Here is a 21457-nt window from a genome sequence, read left to right on the forward strand (position 1 = left end):
GAGAGAGATATTTCCATTTGTCATTATTTTCAGAGGCAAAAAAGAGGCCTCTGCATCAAAGACAGAGGACCTTTTTTCAGCCCAAGGGTCACATCCCCTTCCAGGCTACGTTTCTGAGGGTCACACGCCAATGGTGGGTGGGGCCAACAGTAAATGTGGGTGGAGCAACAAATGCTTTGGGGTTTGTTGTATTCCCCCCCCAAAAAAAAATAATCCAGCAGTGTGTAAGTCTTATGAAATGAGTAAAATAGATTTATTTATTTCATAAAATGTATGCACTGCTTGATTCCAAGGCACCTGCCTGAAATCAACAGGCAGGGAGTTCCAACGTTTAGATGCTGGATTGACAAATAAATAAACAAACATTTGTTTTAAACCCTTTTTTAATGCTATATTTTAAATTGTTGTGACCCACTCCTGAGATGCTAGGGAGAAGCAGGTACTTTGATTTGCCGTGCTGGCACCGAAGAAAAATTCTGGAGCGAGAAACTATGTTTTTAGCTATTCAGTTAAAATGTTAGGAGAAAAAACAAGTATTCTAAACCAAGAGAGAGACAGAGAACACTGGATTAAATACAGAGGATCAGGAGGAGAAGAGTGGAACAGAATACCGTGCGGTTATTCTGCATTTTTCTGTCGTTTCTTTTTTCCATTCCCACCTAGCCTCCCAATTAGTGGTGAACTGACTGAAGAGGGATGGGTTCTCTTTCTACCCACCCTCTTCTTCCAAACTTTTAAGCATAAAGGAAAAGAGACAGCAGCAGGCCAGAGAGGTGGGTGAGAGAGAAAATCACAGAGTCCATTTATGACTCAAAGCTACCAGCCCAATTGCCTTTAGCCTCTTATTTTGGGAACATAATGGATTGTGATTCATTTGGTATGCTTTAAAAAAGCGCAAGGTGAGGAGATGATAGCTAAAGAACTTGCCTGCCATTTCAAAGGTTGGGATTTTTAATGACTTATGCTCCCCTGCAGAAGTAGCTCCTACATGTTCTACCTTCAGTGTTACAAGAAGTATGCATTTGAATACTTCCTGAGGACAGGTGACTTGCATTGTCCTGAATGCAAACAGGTTCTAGTGGGCTTGTCCAAGACCCACTTGCATGCTCACCTATGGCAAGTGCTGATTGTCTCCAGGCAACCGGGAACAAAGGCTTTTCTAAATGGCACAAGAGATTAGCTCCTCCCACTGTCCCCTCTATTTGGGCTTTTTGGCGCACTGAAGACCACGCAGACAAGCGTGGCTGGAGAAAAGAGTTTTAAGAATATAATAAAAGCCTGCTGGAAAAGGCCGATGGCCAATCTAGTCCAGCATCCTGTTCTCACAGATGCCTGTGGGAAACTTACATGCAGGATTCGATCACAAGAGCAAGCTCCCCTCCTCCTGCGTTTCCCAGCAGCTGATTTTCAGAAGCGGTGCAGCCTCCAAATTTGAGGCAGAGCATAGGATGTGGCTGGTAGCCATCGAAAGCTCTCTGTTAAATCCCCTTCTAAGGCCAGCCATGTTGGTGGCCATCCCTGCCTACTGAGACAGGGAGTTCCACAGTTTAACTATGGTGCTGCGTGAACAAGCCCTTTCTTTTATCTGTCCTGAACCTTCCAACATCCAGATTCATTAGGTGTCCACAAGTTCTAGCATTTGGGGGGGGGGCTTTCTTTCCACTTTCTCCATGCCACACATCATTTTATAAGCTTTTATCATGTTGTTTCGTACTTGCCTTTTATCTAAAGTAAAGTCCCAAACGCTGGAAGCTTTCCTTACAGTGAAGTCACCCCATCCCCACTATTTTGGTTGCCCTTTTCTGAACCTTTCCCAACTCTTGCAATATCCTATTTGAGGGGAGGCAAATGCTCCTTTTACCTGCCACACAGAGAGCTTCCTTCAATTCAAAAATGTCACCTTGACAGACACTTTCCCCTCCTGGGCCCCAGCATCATCTTATACTGGGCTGCTACCATTTCTCTTTCCCAGCCTTTTCCTCTAATTTTATTGCTTGCCCTTGCAATGTGCCCAGTGGCGCTGAGCAAGGGAAGCACAGAGTTTGAAAAACCAGAGTAGGTGTTCTCTTACATGCAAACACCTCTCACAGTGCCTAGCAGACTATTTTTACAACGCTGAAAGAAGTCAACAGGAAGGGAGAATGTCCGGATGTCAATGAAGATGGGCAGTCTCAGCTTAAACTGGCAAGAGCAGGCATTTTCCAGAATATGCCTGCCAGTTACAAACAAAGGAAGCTGCCAAGTCAGACCACTGGGCTCATCTAGCTCAGTGCTGTCTACACTGACTGGCAGCTGCTCTTCCAGCCCTACCCAGAGATGCCAGGGACTGAACCTTTGGACCTTCTCAATGCAAGGCAGATGCGCTCTGTTGAACAACAGCCCTTCAACTAAAAACAAAGCAAGATTCTAGTCCTCATCAGTTCTGAATAAATAGGAACATAGAAAGCTGCATAAACAGAATCAGAATCAGAACATTGGAGCCCATCTAGCTCAGTACTGTGCTCACTGACTGGCAGCTGCTTTCAGGCTTTCCCTGGCCCTGCCTGGAGATGCCACCGAGCTGTAGGTGTAGGAATAGAATCAATCAACTTACCTTCATGTTTATTTATTAAGTTTGACCTCAGTTTCCTTCACTGAAATATGAAAAGGGAGAAGCAGAGTACCTGGGGCGGGACCCTTTCCCCTATGAAATCACCCCCAAGGGAAGCCTAGACTGCTCCTCCTTGTGGCTTTCCTTCCACCAGCCTTCTAGCGTGATTTGATTCCAAAGGATAACTGAGGCCCTCTGAACTGCTGCATTAGGAATGCTTGCTTGCTTGCTGCTGGTGGTACCGTTTGCACACACACACACACACACACACACACACACCCATATCGCCACATTCATTTACTACATCTTTTATTATTTCATTATCTGCTGGGCTCCTGGCAAGCCGCCTTGGGAGATGCACTTGCAGAAAATGGCAGGCTATAAATATTTTTTAATAATTTAAAGCAAAAGCCCTCCAGGCTGCCAGCTTCAATGCAGGAAAGGTACATCGTAAATCAACCACCAGACAACTCTGGATGCAGACGCCCATCTCTCTCTCTCTCTCTCTCTTTCGCCAGCATCCACCGTGGAGTGCACATTTGACTGGCCAAATATTTCACCAGCAGACCTAACCACCCTTGAACCAAGAACAGCTAAGTTTATGTGACCAATTTTGCACAGAGCATTCCCTAAATATATGCACAGGGTTCTTACTTCTTAAATAAAATGCATCAAGCAGCCTAGCATAACGGGCTCTAGCATGGGCTTGCAAGACATTAAATATGCATTTTTTTAAAAGTGGAGAATTGGGGAGAGAAATGCAGAGTAAAAGTGATAGCAGCGTGTTTGTGTGAAGGTCACAGATCACAGATTCATAGAATCATAGAGTTGGAAAGAATGTCAAGGGTCATCTACGGTAGTTCAACTCTCTGCAATGCAAGAATCTCAACTGAAGCATCCATGACAGATGACCATCCAGCCCTTGTTTTAAAACCTTCAAGGAATGAGGGTCTACCATCTTCTGAGGGAGCCATTCCAATCTCCAACAGCTGTTACCATCGGAAATTTCTTCCTAATGTTTAATCAGAATCTCCTTTCCTGTACCTTGAAGCCATTGGTTTGGTCCTAACCTCCAGAGCAGGAGAAAACAAGCTTGCTCCCTCTTCCTTGTGACAGCCCTTTGGATAATTGAGATCGCTACCATGTCTCTTCTCAGTCACCTCTTATCCATGTTAAAATACCCAACTCCCTTAATCATTCCTCATAAGGGATGGTTTCCACACCCTTGATCATCTTCGTTGGCCTTCTCTGCACACGTTCCAGTTTGTCAATAGCTTTCTTAAATTATGGTGCCCAGAACTGTATATAGTACTCCAGGTGTGGTCTGATGAAGGCAGTCATACTGCTTATTTTGATCTGGACACTAGATCCTTTTCAAATGTACTACTAGTAAGCCAGGTGTTCCCCCATCTTATATTTGGTTCTTCTTGCCGAAGTGCAAAACCTTTCATTTGTCCCTATCGAAATTCGTTTTGTTAGTCTGGGCTCAGTTGTTAAGGTCATCTTGAATCCCAATGCTGTCTTCTGCGGCATTAGCTACCCTTCCCAGTTTGGTGTCATCTGCAAATTGGATGAGCATCCCCTCAATTCCTTCATCTAAGAAACGTTTGTCCAGGATGATGAGGAATCCTTAGTGAACGCTCTTTGGATTCAGTCAGTCAACCAGCTACAAATCCACCTAACAGTTACCTCACACAGCCCACAGTTTACCAGCCTGTCAAACAAGAACATCATGTGGGACTTTGTCAAAAGCCTTACTGAAATCAAGATACACTACACCCACAGCATACCCCTGATCCACCAAGCTTGTAACTCTATAACAAAAGAAATATGATACATCTGGCATGACTTATTTTTGAGAAACCCATGCTGGGTCTTAGTAATCACAGCATCTTTTTCTAAGTGCTCACAGACTGACTGTTGGATTATATGTTCTATGACATTTCCTGGTATCAATGTCAAACTCACTGGTAGGTAGCTACATGGATCTCCTTCTCTCTTTTTTTGAAGTTGGGGACATTTGCTCACCTTTAGTCTAGTCTAGGTCTTCACCTGGTTTCCAAGAATTCTCAAATATTACAGAGACTCTGAGAGTACACCTGCAAGCTCCTTTAGTACCCTTGGGTATAGGCCCTGCAGATTTGAGCCAAGTGTTCCCTTAACACCTCTTTTCCTACCTTGAGCTGCAGCTCCATCTTTACATTCCTTTTTCTGTTATCATAAGGTTGGACACTGTGTTGCTTTTGGGTGAAGACAGAAGCAATGTAGGCATTGAGCAGTTCTGCCTGTCACCCAATTGCATTTCTCCATCTTCACCACCCAGAGGACCTACTTGCTTATTCTTCCTCTTGCTTTAAACATAGCCAAATACACCTTTTTATTATTCTTAAGCTCTCTTGCAAGCCTGAGCTCATTTTGAGCTTTGGCCAATCAGACCTTCTCCCTGCAACTATTGGCTACTCCTCCTCCATGAATCCCCCATTCTTCCATTTCTTGCACATGCCCTTCTTAAATCTCAGATCATCTGTAAGCTTTTTATGTTGCCACACTGGTTTCTTTAGATGCCCCCACTTTTCTTTCTTGTTGCAATTGTCTGCATTTGTGCCTTCAATATTTCACCTTTAAGAAACTCCCATCCATCTTGGGCTCCCTTCTCTTTGAGTATTTCTGACCATGGGATCTCATCCAGTAGCTTCTTAAGCTTCTGAAATCAGCCTTCTTAATGTCCAGAGGGCATGTCCAATTACACCGAGTTTTCCTTTGCCTCTGTAATCATGAAACCCAGGAGGTCACAGTCACCTCCTCCCAAGTTTCCCAGTACTTCCACTTTGTCAATTAATTTCTCCCTGTTGGTGAGGACCAGGTCCAAGATAGATGATTCCGTTGATACTTCTTCCACCTTCTGGGAAATGAAACTGTCAGCAAGGCAATGGAGGAATTGGTTGGACCTTATGTTCTTGGCAGAGTGAGTTCCAATAGGTTATCAGGGAAGTTGAAGTCATCCGTAACTACTATAGCTCTCCTTTTTGAATGTTTGATAATGTGCTCTAGGAAGGCTTCATCCAAGTCTTCAGGTCCCACGCAGAGTTCCTGGTACCTCCGTTTAATAAATAATAATAATAATAATAATAATAATAATAATAATAATGGTTCTAGTATCAGGATTGGGAAGGGCTCTCTCAGCCTGAGAAAGCAGCTGCTGGTCAGAAGAGGTAATCATGAGCTAAAGAGACCAAGGGGCTGACTTCACATAGGCAGCTTCATATGTCTGAATGTTGCATCAGTTTAAAAAAAACAACACCTTAATGACAAGCTAAACAGGCTTCCTAATAAATCTTAAAAGATAAAACAGATAACAGAAGTAACCAAAGGAGCTAAAGATGGCAAACACCGTCTTGAGAGGCATGCCCCCTTCTCTCTAGTTCGGTGGTTCTCAAAGTGGGCTGCACCGCCACCTGGGCAGTGGGATTACCTAAAAGGCAAGGGGGCAGCAGGGGGTGCTGAAGGTGTAAATGACTATCACATTTTGAAAAGCTGGTGTCAATCGAGTTCATCAATTTTGTTGAATTCATTAAACAAAATGGTTTTAATGGGGTTTTGAACAAATGTGCAGTAATTGTTACTGTTTTGAATTTTGTTGTGTTATTATTTCTCTTGGTGGGTTGTGAAGGCCACTATTCTATATAATGCTTTTTATAGGGTATGGGGAACTTGGGAGGAATTCAGGAAACCACAAGTCTGGGAACCACTGATTTTGCTGGATGCAATTAATAGGTTTGAAGTCTCACTCCACAGTAAGAAAATCTAAATGCCCTTTAAAAAAAGATCAGCAAAATGCCAGGATGAGGTGGGGGGCAGGAAGGGATCAGACTTGTGTAGCTTCACTCTCCACAACAGTTTTATGGGGAGCAGAAGCTCAATGGCAATGAACAGCTTACCCTTCCCATCTGTTGCAGAAGCCTCCTGCAAATGTCTTATTGACCTAGAAGAGAGAATTAAGGTGAGTTGGTAAGGAGACACCAATTTAAGAGTTCCAGTCAATAGATGCTCAGAAAAGAAAAAATGGCACCACCAACCCACCAGAAGGAGGCACACAGACTGCAATGGACTTTATGCAAGTGAGGAGCGTCCTCTGCTGGCTAGGAAAACTTGCTGATACATTCCCTGGACCAGCCAGGCATGCAAGACAGACAAAGGCAGTTTTGAAACAAAACACACACACACACACACACACACACACACACGAGAATTTTTTTAAGGTATTAGACTTAATCCATTTGGTATCAAAGGAATTAGAGACAGTTATCAAGGCAGAGTAAAAACAAGATGATGGGTAGAGTAAGTATTACTTATTTAAAGCATTTGTACCCTGCTCTTCTTGAGCCCCAAAGACTCCCAGAGAGGCTTAACATGGCATCAATTCATACAAGACAGTCCCTGCCTGCAGGCTTACAATCTAAAGGCCATGGCACAAAAGCAAAAAGGGACAGGGAAGGTAGAGGGAGAAAGAGACAAACTTCACATCACACTCACAAATAGTTGCCCTCACTGGTACTCACCATACAACTGGGAAGAGGATGGCCCCGCAGCAGAGCAAGTCGACCAGGAAAAGGATCTCTTTCCAGAGGCCATACTCCGTCGTGCCTTCTTCTGTTGACTCGATGATTATGTAAGCTACATTGGCCAGGACCTGGTTAGAAGGGCAGCAAGCAAGACATCAGCCACTTGAGCATTTGGACACCCAAGCCTTATGAAGAACGGTTGAAGGAGTTGGGTATGTTTAGCCTGGAAAAGAGGAGACTGAGAGGAGATATGATGGCCATCTTTAAATATCTAAAGGGTGTCACATGGAAGATGGAGCAAGCTTGTTTTCTCCTGCTCTGGAGCGTAGGACACGTACCAATGAATTTGACTTACAAGAAAGGAGATTCTGACTAAACACCTGACAGACAAAGTTGGTACACAGCGTGACAGGCTCCCTCCGGAAGTGGTGGACTTCCCTTCCTTGGAGGTTTTTAGCAGAGGTTGGGTGGCTACCTGTCATGTATGATCTATTTGAGACTCCTGCATTGCAGGGGGTCAGACGAGGCAACCGTTGGGGTCCCATCCAGCTCTAAGACTCTATGATTCTTCATTTTATTTCATGTAACATTCCTAAGAATCTGGGTTGGGGGTCAATGATGACTTCATAAGCTCATCAAGGGTGTTCAAAGAACTCAGAAGTTCTGAGATCATAAGTGCAACACAGCACACCCCAGCATTGGAGGTCAAGGCCTCACCTGGAGTGGAATGACAATCATGAAGATCTTCTTGTCCTTGTCAGAAAGGATGTGCTTGATGAATGCCCAGCCTGTGCCAATGAGAGCAATGGTGATGAAGAGCAGAGCCCCCTTCAACCTGGTGAAAAAACAAAATAAATTAAATTGGCATCAGCAGAGGGAGTAAATGCTTCCTTGAACAACTGTTTTAGAAGCTACATGCATGAAAACCAAGAAGAAAAAAACCATGCCCATGTGACATTGACAGTGCTCTACAGAGAAACTGATCAATCTTTATGTAAATGTCATAAGGGATTTCAAAAATGTAAGTTATTTAATTTCTGTGCTTACACTCCAAGCCATCTCAACAGAAGAAAGCAATTAATTAGCAAAATGTACACAAAGGCAGAAATCAGAAGCACAGGAGAACACCAACCAACATCTGCTTAAGGGTTACAGAAATGGGGTTAGTCTTACTCAGTGCTAGTCTTACTCAGTGCTAGTCTTACTCAGAGTAGGTGCACTGAAATTAATGAATGTGACCAACTTCGGCCCCTTAACTCCAATAGGTCTACTCCAAGTTAGACTAGCATTGGCAGCAACCCCTGGAATATAAAACATAATAAGGTAATCATAAACAATATTATGAGTGTATATAGAGCAGGTGGCTTTGGCCCTCCATACATTTTTGGACTACAACTCCCATCATCCCTGGCCAACACAGTTGCTGGGGCTGTTGATAGATACAGTTCAGGAACATCTGGCCCTCCACCCCACACCCAATACAGATGGAGGTGACAAAATATTTTTTCTTGTACCTACAACAATTGGTACAGACATCAAGCAGGACTGACTCTGTGCACCCCATGACCAATCATCTGAGAAGGAGAGGACCCACACACTCCACTAGCCAGCCTCTGTGGAGGTGGCAAACCACATGGCAGACAGCATCATGGTCCACATACTTACAGTTACAGGTAGGTAGCCGTGTTGGTCTGCCGTAGTCGAAACAAAACAAAACAATTCCTTCCAGTAGCACCTTAGAGACCAACTAAGTTTGTCATTGGTATGAGCTTTCGTGTGCACGCACACTTCTTCAGATACTTACAGGTGAGTGATGTAGTAGACGACAGCCCAGCCTTCAATGGGAAAACCTTGAGAGGAGATGTAGTGGTAGTCAATCTGGAGGGGGAAAGGGCAGGAGTGATGTCAAAAGTGTGTATATGAACCTTGTTAAATAAATAAATGTACCACCCAATGATTTGAAGATCTCACTGCCTTTTCTACATTTGAACACACAGCTCATAATCATCAGTTTCATGTAAGAGAATAATAGTTTTTTTCTTTATTAGTTGCAACTAAAAAAACAGACAGTGGTTACTTACTGCATGGAAGACTAATGAGAGGGACTTGGTGAAAGGAAGAGCAGCCATCAGCCAGTGGATCTTGAACACATCAGCCCTGAAACAAAGACAAGACGGAAAGTCAGAAGAGAATAGTCCTGCTGACACTCTCCTGACAGCAGAAAAAAACCTATAATACAAAAGGCAAGTTCGAATCAAAATAATGTAGCAACAGAACCCACTGACATCTACTGCTTTTTATTAAAATATTGTTACCCTTTCCTGGCAATGAATATTTATAGTCATAGGTATGCGCAGCAGGAAATCATAATGGACGCAGGACGGTTTTGACTCTCTCTCTCTCTCTCTCTCTCTCTCTCTCTCTCTCTCTCTCTCTCTCTCTCTCTCTCTCTCTCTCTCTCTCTGGACCAAAGTAAGGCACCTATTTACAAGGATTTGAAAACCTATCTTGGTACAGCTACCCATGTGGAAATAGCCAATTTCTGTAAGGGTGAGGAAGGGGAGGTGGGCATGTGGAAACCGATACTTGCTGAGAAGACCTGAGACCTGAGGGTATAGGGTGGCATAAAAATTTAATGAATAATTTAATTTAATAAATAATAAATAAAGAAGAGAGTGTATAACAGCCCTGCTGGACCATGCTAGCAGCCCATCTACTCCAGCATCCTGTTCTCACAGCGGCCACCCAGGAGCCCATGCAAAACCTGCAAGCAGGGCCTGAGCACAGCAGCATCCTGCACATCTGTGATTTCCAGCAATTGCTATTCTGAAGCATGGAGGCAGAGCATAGCTATCAGGGTTACTGCACACTGATAGCCTTAGCCTCTTACACAGCAATGCAAGCTTGCTAGGGGGCGAGACAGAACAGGAGGCCTTTACAGGTGACTGGTGACCAAGTCTTGCACAGATAAACCCCGACCCTGGATTTCAGAGGGATACATTGGCTTGACTGACATACCCGGTATATCTAAAATGTATGAAACAGATCTCACATCTGAGCACCAACTGTTGAAAACTATGCATTGTGGAGTCAAGAGTATATATGCTCTTTTAAACTGATGGCTTTTATGTTTGCATTCATCTATTTGATTGCGGAAAGTTGGCTCTCTCTGAATGAGTGGCTGCTTTGCTGAGGATCCCCACTTTACCTGCGTTTCCGAAGAGTGTGGATCCACACGGCTCCGAAAATGAAGAAGAAGAGGGCCATGGAGATGTAGAGCTTAGGGAGAGGGATCTCTCCTGCTGAGAGGTAGCTGCTTGGATTCTTTTCCATAATCTCAATCTGGAAGCAGACAAAGTATTGCACTATCAGCATCGTCATTTAGTGAATGTGTATACACCACTCAACTGCCAAAGCTGCACCTAAGCAGCTTGCAAGCATAAAACTCATTAAAAAAACTGGCACATTTGATCAAAATAAACATTCATGCTATACAATGTCAATTGTGAACTCTGTTCAATCCTTTAGTACTAGTTACAGGTAGGTAGCCGTGTTGGTCTGACGTAGTCGAAACAAAAAATTAAAAAAATTCCTTACAGTAGCACCTTAGAGACCAACTAAGTTTGTTCAAGGTATGAGCTTTCGTGTGCATTCTTCCGGCATTCTTTTTTATTTTTTGTTCTGTTCAATCCTGTTTCCCCTTCATTTTTCTTTAAGCCAATTCAAGAATCAATAACCTAGATGTTGACCACTAGTGATGAACCACGTGTTGTAGATATTACTGTGAATTTACTATACTATGTTTGTGATGTACAAATAACATGAGAAGATTTGGTCTGTTTATTTCTATCATTTATTTTTTCCTATGATTCCTGTTTATAAAACCCAATAAAAAGTTATTCAAAAAATAAAATAAAAGTAAGCACCAACAATTAAAACATAAAATAAAACAAGACAATTGTAAAAGGAAAAAGGAAAAACAGTGTAGCAATTAAAACAGTTTTAAAAAGAGTTTCAAGCCAGGAAATTAGGAAAATTGAAAAGGAACTATCAGCATGGAGAATTCAGATCAGCAGAGGTTGCTCCATTTGGGTAAATTGTCGACTGCCCCACCAAACATTGTCTGCTCCCAGCCAGCCCCCACCTGCCTGCCTTATTGATTAGAACCAGTCCAGAGGGCAGCAGCATAGCTAGCCACCTGGCTGCCCAGGGCAGCAAACCCGAAGGCACCCCACTGGGGGGCATGGTGTCCGCCGTGCGCATGCATCACGGCGCACGGGCGCACAGGAGGCATACGACGCGGCAAACCCCGTGAGCAAGCCGCGGAGTGAGGCAGTCTCGCTTACATCGGGGCTTCTCCTCCATGGCGGTGATGCAAGCGAGACTGCCTCACTCCACGGCTTGCTCATGGGGTTTGCCGCGTCGCCGTGTCGTATGCCTCCTTGTCCAGCCTGCTGCCCGGGGCGGTACGCCCCCTGCCCCCATTACTACGCCACTGCCAGAGGGTGACCCTAGTTGTCAGTTTTCTCCTCCTCCTCAGTCTGATTTGCCCCTTGTAGAGCTAAGGAGGGAGGAGGAAGAGAATAAAACTAGAATCAATTGGCTCTGCCTGGTCTGGTTCTGGCTCCGCCAACCACCAACTCTGGCTGGGCACATCACTGGCTCTGGCTCCCTGCCTTCCACCCCACCAGTCCCAATGTACACCAACTGCTGCCAATTTAGATGGTGCAGGGTGAGATACCATGGGGCATTCCTAGCCGATAAATATTTTGGATGTCATTCTCACACTCTCCCAAAGCAGTCCAGAACAACAGGAGGGAGCTGGGTGGATGACGAGTCTGGGTTCAAAGCAAAAAAAGTAAACAAAAGCCCAACTCACATCAAGACTGAAGAGGAGCTGCTCATTCTTCGGGACACATTTGTGAAAATACAGACTGTAGAGGCCTTCTTGGTTTTCTGAGCTGATGTTGAAGGAGAACTGAGAAGAAGAAAGGAAATGTCAACAATCTGTGCAAATGTTCACGAGTCATTCCACTTTAAAGTAGTCCAACTAAGGTAAACAATTGTTTAAGAATTGGTGTCAAGTTTGGTTTTTTTCCTCTGATCTCCCTGTTCCTTTCCCCTTTTGTTATGGTTTTGTTTCCAGATTGTAAGCCTGTGGACACTGATTGTATGCAAGCCACCCTGGGAGGCTTTTTGGCTGAGGAATGGGGTACAAATGCCCCGAATAAATAATAAATAAAAAACAGCCCTGACTCTAAAACCAACTTCTTGCTTTCAGCTCAGCATTATTAATTTATATACTGCTTCTGGCGAAGGGAGAGCCTTCCAAGCAGCCTACGAAACAGAGTTATAAATCACTGAGTGCTCTCCCAAGTGATGCTATCGGACCAGGTTTTTAAGGCAGAGATTATTGTAAAAGAAATTATGGCTGACACTGAAGATGGTTTGGAAACTTTAATCAGTGGGAGAGAGAAGAAGGAAGCAGCCCAGGTGTTGGTGGAATCCAGAGAGATGGAATATGGATTATGCACCAATGGCACTGGCTTCCTGTCCATTTCTCACCATCACTGATCTGTACACCATCTTTTCACAGTTAAAACAATGCTGATGGCAGCTTAGCACACCGAAGAAGCTGAATAATTCACCTTAGCAATCACAAAATAGTAGCAAATTTTTTAAAAGTCATAAATAAATGAAAATATCTCAACAAGTGGACACCAAAATCAAGCAATCCCCATGTAATTCATAACAATAAAGACACAAAGAACTGCAATGTCATTGACAGAAAAAATGAAGCATTTCCAAAATTTTGGATTTCTGTGCCCCAAAGAAAGGCTTTTGAAGCAGATTTTGGTGGTTGTTCAAGTTTAAGATGGAGAAGGTGGCATTTTAGGAAACTTCCAGCAAAGCAGACACTCACGCACCCTACTTATGTTTCAGGAGCACTGACCTGGAATGAATAGTAACCATCTTTGCTTTGGATGGGATGTGTCTTCTCTGGCGGCAACTGGATCAAGGAGCAATTGAGACAAAGTCAAACTATTGCCAATTCACTAGGAACAGGTTGAATTCATCAAGGGAAAATGCTAACTGCAAAACCATCCTCATCAGTGCAGCCTTAAGATATGCAAAAAGTTGTTAACTGAATTTGCATTTCACCCTTCCTCCCCAAGGAGCCCAGGGTGGTAAACAGGCATACAATATAAAATCAAAAACAAGCAAAAGCAGATCAAAACATTCTAAAAACAATTACAATCAAAAACATTGAAAAGGCAGTTAGTTAAAAACTTTCTAAATGAAGTTACAGCTAAAAAGATTCTTCCATCCTCAGGGTTGCTCCCCTTTTCCCATATGCTCCTCACGTTCTTTGGATGATGTACTTGTTCTTACATTTTTCTGTTTTGTGTATGTCCATTCTGTTACTGGTTGGTACATATTCTATTGGTTAATAACAATAACAACAACAACAACACTAATAATAATATTCAAAATAAGGCAACAGTTTCTTACCTGGGGTTCTGTCACATTTTGCTTGGATTGTGGTTGCTTAGGATCTAGAGGCATAAAACACACAAGTGTGAGAACAGGGACCTTGGTCAATCACATGATGGTCTGCACTACTGAGACCAGCAGTCCAATGTGCTCAGCACTCTCATGCAACCAGCTTTGATGGCTATGCTCTGCTTCTGTAATTGGAGGCAGCAATGTTCCTGCGTTCCAGCTGTTTGCTGGTTCTCCCATATAGGTCTCCCAGTGAAGACCAGTAGTTGAATTGCGGTAGTGAACTCTACAGCCAGGCCATTGACATGCAGCTTTTCCTGATAAGACACAGGCATGCAACTGAAGCTGTTCATTAAATTAATGGCCAGCCATAGAGTGGGGATGGGGGAGGCTTACCTGAATTCTGCTTGCTTCCCACATTCACACTTCCATCAGTGTCATCAAATACAATTTCTGGCAACTGGGGAATATTGGATTTGGGCTTGACTTGCACACTGGGGAGAAAGGGGGAATGCTTTAATGGCACAAAAATATCTATATGGGTAGCAAAAATATATGACATTGGGACCCTGGAAACTGCTGCCTTATGCCAAGTCAGAACACTGGTCCATCTAGGGCAGAACTGTCCACAATGATTGGCTCTCCAGGGTATGGCTTGGGTGTGTAGAAACCAGCCTATTATATACAGGGTGGGTCCTTTAAAAGAGGCCTCGTGGATACAGAGTACACATGTTCCATGGGGCCTTTTTAAAAAGACTCACCCTGTAGAAGTAAATACTGCACCTATAGCAAGGTAGATTTCAAATAGAAGAATGGCATAAAGTGTGGAACGTAGAGATTAATGATGAATTCATGTGTGCTATCAAAGAAGGGGAATACGGAAGAGAAATTATTTTGAGGAAATATGGAAGGCATTTGTGGAATTTGTATTGTTAAAGCAGAAAGGGGTCAAACCATCTCAAGAAGTGTTAAAATTTTGGAAACTTGGATAATTATGATAAATAATGGTCTCTGGGGTAGGGTGCATTTTTTGGATTATAATTGTTGTTGTTGTTTTAAAAAAAATTAAGAAAAACCTGTAGCTCAGGAGCAGAGCACCTACGTTGTATGCAGAATGCCCCGGGTTCAAACCCTAACATCTCCAGGTAGTGTTGGGAATGTCCACCCTACTGCTTGAAAACCCGGAATGCTGTTGCCAATCAGTGTAGACAATGCCAAGCTAGATGGACCTTGCATATGATCCTAAACGTCGTATCCGTTCCACTGCCCACCTTTATTTCTGGCCCTGCTCACGACTGGGATGGGGCACTTGGAATGTTTCCCAGGAGGGAATGAGGCCCCTGGGCTGTAAATTTGTTTCCCAGAGCCTGTGCTTTCTTCTACAGGCTCCAAATTGGGTGTGGAGGGTGAGAGAATGGAGAGATATGAGAAGCATCTCTTACATCTTCTTTGTGAAGTCCAGTATCAGACGGGTGACTGAGATGTCATGGTCTGGCGTTTTATTCAAAATGCAATATTCCATTTCTTCATCCTGGAGAAGGAGGAGTAAGCAAAAACTGATGATTCTAAACACCAGCCACCTCCTTGCATAAGGGGAGGAAGTAAATGGCCTAGGGACTTTAGCTTGTCAATATTTTTATTATTATTATTATTCATTCTTTATTCTGAATTCAAACAAGGAACGCATAAAACCAGAACGAAGGACAAAAATCAAATTACTTGCAAATTTCTCCAAACAGATTTAAGAGGGCATGAAAGCCAGAAAGTTGTTTCTATTTGCATTTATTTATTTATTTATTTATTTATTTATTTATTTATTTATTTAAATGTACGTACTGCTTGCTTGTAAAAAAACAAGCAAACCAGAGATCTTGGGCGACATGAGGCAAGAACAAGAGCCACCCAAAGCATCTAATGTGGGTACGTGGGCATGGGAACTTGTGGCCTTCTAGGTCTTGTTATCGACTACAAATGTAATACAAAATTCCACCACCTGCTGCATAGAGTTTTTGAGTTCCGTTTGCCCCCTTAAGGTGCGCATATAATGAGTAAGCTTCTCAGAAACTGCCATAATTACAGCATTTTTTGGTACCAGTTCTCTATAACTAACAAGACACTTTTCTATCCTTGTGAAGTAACTAGGCATGCTCCTACCATCAAATAAGTGATTACAGGTTTGCAAACACTCCTGGCATTTTCTCAATCTATAGTTTAGGATCCTATACTTCTCTCTCACTACTACTTCTTTCCAAAAAGGCTCTCTTTTTTTCTCTCTCTCTTTTTTAAACAGCTGGATAGGTCCACCAGAGGGTTTCACGTAGCAATAACATCACTTTTTCAGAGAAGCAGACATAAATCTAAGGAGGTACTACCAATACATTGTCACCTCAGTCCATGTTGTGTCCAAGATGGATTTGTACAAGGCAGAGCATTCTTCTTCATCAGCCAAAAGAACTCAGCAGAAAACAATGATAAATTTGGGTGTTCTAATTGGTCTTGTCTGAGCTAGAATGTACTCAACCTATGGCCTTACCAGATAAGTGGAGAATCCATCATTCCGTGTTCGGTCTAAACTGAATCCCACCTAAAAAAGAAAAAAGCACATACATTTTTTTCCCAAAGAATGAATCATTAAAATTCAAGGTTTTCAACAGATTCTAAGTATGTGTGAAAAACGGTAATCAAGCTTTTTACTTCTTGATAAAAGCAGTCATTTCTCATATTAGAAAAACTTTGCTAAAGCAGTATATAAATGAAATTAAAAAAAACAACGCCTCTCTCAGAAAGTGGCACTGTCACTGGAAGTGTTTAAACAAAGGTTAGGTGGCCATCTGCCAAGGATTCTGTAACTTTGATTCCTGCACTGCAGGGGTTGGATTAGATAACCCTTGGGGTCCCTTCCAACTCTACAATTCTAGGAACTACCATCATCCCTGGTTATTAGTTACCTGAGTCTGATGAGAATTGAAGTCCAGCAGCATCTGGAAAGTCAAGGGCTCTGACCACCACTTCTGGCTCAAAAGTATAGACCTTTGCAAAGGGCCAAGTGGTGTTTGATCCCAATTCATGACCCTCCCTTTGACTGCCCAACCCTTCCATGAAGGCATGGGGGGTGTTCCTTCAGTTGGGGTGCAAAATACAAAAGGGATGCCTACCAGGAAGTCTTTCACTCCGACTGGTTTTACTGAGAGGTTGTGCACGTTGACCATCATGAAGCCATCTTTGAAGAAGCCGAAGGTGTTCAGATGGACTTTCTGACGTACGTCTTCCTGGAAGAAAGGAAACAGGGCTTATTTACAAGCTGCAGTGAGGCAAGCTGATGCAGGGATGGGCAGGGAGGGCACTTGTCACTGGGGTTGGTGAATGCCTTGTCACTCAAGGAGCAGAGGGGGGCCATTTGGGCAGGTGGGATGCTGCCCCACAGACCTCAAGTGTTTCAGCATAGCTCAGTTGGTTAGAACATGCTGCTGATACCACCAAGGCCACAGGTTTAATCCCTATATAGGACAGCTGCATATTCCTGCAATGCAGAAAGTAGGACTAGATGATCCTCAGAGTCCCTTCCAACTCTACAATTCTATGGATAAGTCTACCAACAGCCAGCCCCTTTTTTGCTTGCTTCCATAAGGATGACCCTGCCTGGCAGTCTCAGTGTTACACCTTTTAGAACTCAATAGGGAGGGAGGATGAGGATGAGGCTAGACCTAGAATTACTTGTCTCTGCCTCTCATTGGCTTCGGCTTTTCACCCACCATTGACTGTAGCTGTACCTGTCATTGGCTTTGGCTCCACCTAATGCTTGGGCTCCCTGCCTTCTGCCCCACCAGCCTCAGTGGGCACCAGCCAAAACTACACTCAAGATTGTGACTTGTCTCCCATTGTATAGGGATTTATAGCTTCCCACCTTTCCAGTCCTTCAACCAAGTCCCAAAACAGCTTGCGGAGAATCCAAATTATAATAAAAAAAGCTGGTTTTTTTAAAAAAATAATAATTTTTATTTTAAAAAATATTGAATTACAAAAGAATGTTATATATATATCATCATAGAGTCTCTTAGTTACACCCAATGTAAGACAATGTTGTATCCAGTATAACGTCGAAGGGGAAAAGAAGTAAAAGGAGAGACTGTTGAAAAACAGTACCAAAAAAGAGATGATGCTAACACAAAATACAGAAGTGTCCAGAGAAAAGGGACTAAGCCAATGATGTATCTTTACCAAGCCCACAAAGGGAAAGTCCAAGCCAGGAATAATTCCAAACCAAGTGGAGCTTGAAGTATACTTGAAGGTTTTGAGGGAAATTGTCAGAATTAGGCAGGCATTGCCAAAGATTCCTGAAAGGGAACCATCTGGTCAATCATAACAAAAATATGAGCAGCACGTTCTAGCCTTCTTGGGCTTTGATGCCATTAGGAGATATAGGAGGAGAATGGGCAAAACCATGATATAATTATAGTCTTAGCCTCATTGTGATTAAAGGTATTATGGGGGATAGGCTCCAGGATAATGTGCTCTCCACAAACATGATATCCTCCGTTCATTTGCATTAACCTAACAATGGTTACTGTCAATCTGGGTTTGCCTTGAAGAAGGATTTGAAAATCAGGGTTTGAAACTACGGTAGTTAGCAAACCCTGGTTGAGAGGGAAACTGGTTAGTGGCTGGCAACCTTGGTTTAAAAGGTGGTACTGACATATCTGTTAACCTGGTCAAGTCCACAGAGGGAGAGGAGAATGGCACTCTAGAGAGGTAGGAGCATAGGCTCTTGCAGCCTGTCATTGGTGTAATGTGGTGCCGTGGTTAGAGTGTCATACTAGTCAGCAACCTAAAGCCCATGGGCCACAAGCGGCACATGGGGGTCGTTTAACCAGCCCACGAGCCGAGTCACCAACTCGGTGAGTCCCTGCACACTGCGCTAAACCGGCACGGCATGGGGACTCGCTTCCATGACGCCAAAACTCGCATCTGCGCAGACGCCAAAAACTATGGGCACGGGCACACAATCTGGCCCACAGAGGGATCTCCGCTGGAGTGAACCAGCCCAGGCGAGGTAAACCTTGCTGACCCCTGTACTAGAACCTGAGAAAGACTAGGGTTCAAATACTCATTCAGCCATGAAGCTGGGTGAACTTGGGGCCAGTCACTGCCTCTATCAGACTAACCTACCTCACAGGATTGTTGTGGGGATTAGATGAGGGAGAAAAAGAAACATATATGCCACCTTGAGCTCATTAGAGAAAAAGTTACGTAGGATATAAATGCAATAAATAAATAAATAAAAGCAATGCAGGGCATCTTGGCACCCTGTAGTTGTTGTTTGGACTCCAGCTACTATCAGCCGCAGGCAGCCTGGCCAAACGGTCATATCTAGAAGGCACCATGCTGGCCACCCCTGCCTAAAGGGACAAGCTGTACCAGCTTTCAACAACCTGGTGCTGCTTCAGATGCTGTTGGACTCCAACTCGCCTCAGGCCCCAGCCAGCTGATGGGAGTTGGAGTCCAAGAACATCTGGAGGACACCATGTGTTGCTATGCAAAATAAAACCACAGCTGCAAGTCTCTGCCTGTGCCATGGAAGGCGGACAAGGAGCGATTCATTCAAATGACAATCTGCCCTGCCCAAGATACACCTTATGGTTCTGTTTTCCCACACACACCCAGCCTCAAGAGCACACACCCGGCTTGCTGATGGAGGTCCAGTTATCTGCAGCGCTGTTTCTCTGGCCATTGCTTCCAGTTAAGAAGTGTGTTACATTTACTCAATGGAAATCAGTTGCATGTGAAATGTCCAGGACTTGCCACAGAGACAGAGATTCTTAAGACACCCGCTAGATTTATCACTGAGACACAAACAAGAGCAAGCTTGGAGCACTTGAAATCTGAAGAGCAACACTTTCTGGTTTAATCAGTAGGGGGCAACGTCACCACAGCCCATGTAAAATGAGGGAGCTAAAGGATCTCATGAAACAGGACTGGAAATTGTGACTAAGGCCCTAGGGGGCATGTCCACACACACAAAAGCCAACTATGGATGCTATGATTAACAAGAACATGGGAATGTGTCAAAGTATTGAATGCTGAACCTGCATTTGCCACTACAGTACTTAAGAAAGTAGGGGGTCAACAGCAGGGGAGGGTTTTCTCTTCATGCCCTGTCGGGATCCCTGAAATTACTGCGTCAGCTAGTGTGTGTGTGCGTGTGTGCATGTGCGCATATGTGTGTATGTATGTAGAGAGAGAGAGAGAGAGAGAGAGAGAGAGAGGGAGAGGAATTCTTACAAACCCTAACCACATCTCACAGCTAAAGTCTGAAGAAATAACCTGCTTTGAGTCATACCCACCACCCTTTTTTCAAAATAGACAGAGGGAAGAATTCAATCAACCTTGCATAGTCTTTTTTTTTAATTGAACACAATTTATATGCTGCTTGTTCAACAGAAGACCTCTAAGCAGTTTATAAAGAACACCTAAACCCTATACCTGCCATTATAAAGAAGTTCAAGAGAGCCGGACAAGAAAACCACTACTGTTCTTTTCAATCAACCTAGCAAAGTTTTATTACTGTACATATGAAAAATCAACAGAACATGATTACAGGCCTCCAAGGACACATGGCAACTTGTGAAATGACACCTTTGTTTAAAAACTGAAATGACTTGAAAGTTAAATGTAATTAAATATAAATTTGGTACTTCTGAAGGGGGGATTGTTGAACATTGATAATTGCTTCTTGTATAAATACAGTATACGAAAACAATAGGCCTAAAATATTGGGGGGGGGGAGTCCAAGGATGCTCAGACAAGAATACAGTAACTTGGGGTGGGGGAATCACAGACCAGAAAATAAAAAAGGAAATGCATTAACTATCAGTTCAAACCCTTAATTTTAAGCAATATAAGCATGCCAATTTACCATTAATAGCATTTTTTAAATGCTGGATTGGTCTCTCCCTATACCTAGCAGCTGAATTTCACAAGACTGAATTACTCATAGAACCATGTTGAGATTTCAAATGTATATATTATCTATGCAGCCCATTATTCTACAGTTTCGGTTACAAGTGTTTTGCAACTTCTGAGAAAGAACTGCACGCCGGCAAGGGAAATGAGTAAGATGTGATGGAGGAAACTGACAAGGGAGAAAAATAAAATCAGCATAGTTTTACTTTCAAGCATCAGCCTCACACATCTACTTTTGTTTACCCCATCCATGCTCTTGCTTAATGACGCATGTCTGTACTTGCAGCTTGAGAAACCACAATACCAGGTCACCAATCATGCATAAGAGGATCAGAAGACCATGGCAAACCTCCTAACAAATGGCAGTACTATTTTTTCATTTTGTTCTTTGTAGAGTTATTTTTAAGCATGCCACACACCCAAATGCTAGCAATTAAGCAGCATAAGTGCCATTAAATTAAATAGTTATTTTCATTTTTTAAAGGGGCTAGTAGGTTTAATGAATAATAATAGAGAGTGTGGTACAGTGATTAGTGTGTCGGGCTAGGGCCAGGGAGAACAGAGTTCAAATCCTCATTCAGCTATGAAACTCACTTGGACCACTGCATCTTTTCAGTCTAATCTACGGTACCTCACAGAATCTTTGTGGGGATTAAATGAGAAGGGAAACCTTGTATGCGACCTTGACCTCCTTGGAGAAAAAGGGGATATAGAATCATAGAATCATAGAGTTGGAAGAGACCACAAGGGCCATCCAGTCCAACCCCATATAGATGCAATAATAAAAAATGAAAATAATAATAAATGCACATAGGGTTGCCAGACTCAACAGAGTACAGGA

The 21457-nt window shown here is 43.2% G+C and overlaps 1 protein-coding gene across 1 annotated transcript in view; it reads right to left on the reverse strand.

The window, feature by feature from the left end:
* GPR107 (G protein-coupled receptor 107) overlaps positions 1 to 21457 on the reverse strand; it is a 44760-nt gene that overhangs the window by 15219 nt on the left and 8084 nt on the right. The window contains exons 2-14 of the mRNA XM_035112988.2: positions 16812 to 16925; positions 16190 to 16240; positions 15099 to 15187; positions 14053 to 14150; positions 13666 to 13709; positions 13106 to 13162; positions 12032 to 12130; positions 10361 to 10494; positions 9234 to 9309; positions 8957 to 9030; positions 7870 to 7987; positions 7150 to 7280; positions 6529 to 6572 (exon numbers count right to left, since the gene is read on the reverse strand). Coding sequence (XP_034968879.2) covers positions 6529 to 6572; positions 7150 to 7280; positions 7870 to 7987; positions 8957 to 9030; positions 9234 to 9309; positions 10361 to 10494; positions 12032 to 12130; positions 13106 to 13162; positions 13666 to 13709; positions 14053 to 14150; positions 15099 to 15187; positions 16190 to 16240; positions 16812 to 16925 — 1129 coding nt within the window. The remainder of the gene's footprint in view (positions 1 to 6528; positions 6573 to 7149; positions 7281 to 7869; positions 7988 to 8956; positions 9031 to 9233; positions 9310 to 10360; positions 10495 to 12031; positions 12131 to 13105; positions 13163 to 13665; positions 13710 to 14052; positions 14151 to 15098; positions 15188 to 16189; positions 16241 to 16811; positions 16926 to 21457) is intronic.

The sequence above is a fragment of the Zootoca vivipara genome, chromosome Z (genome assembly GCF_963506605.1).
Source record: "Zootoca vivipara chromosome Z, rZooViv1.1, whole genome shotgun sequence".
Lineage (NCBI taxonomy): Eukaryota > Metazoa > Chordata > Lepidosauria > Squamata > Lacertidae > Zootoca > Zootoca vivipara.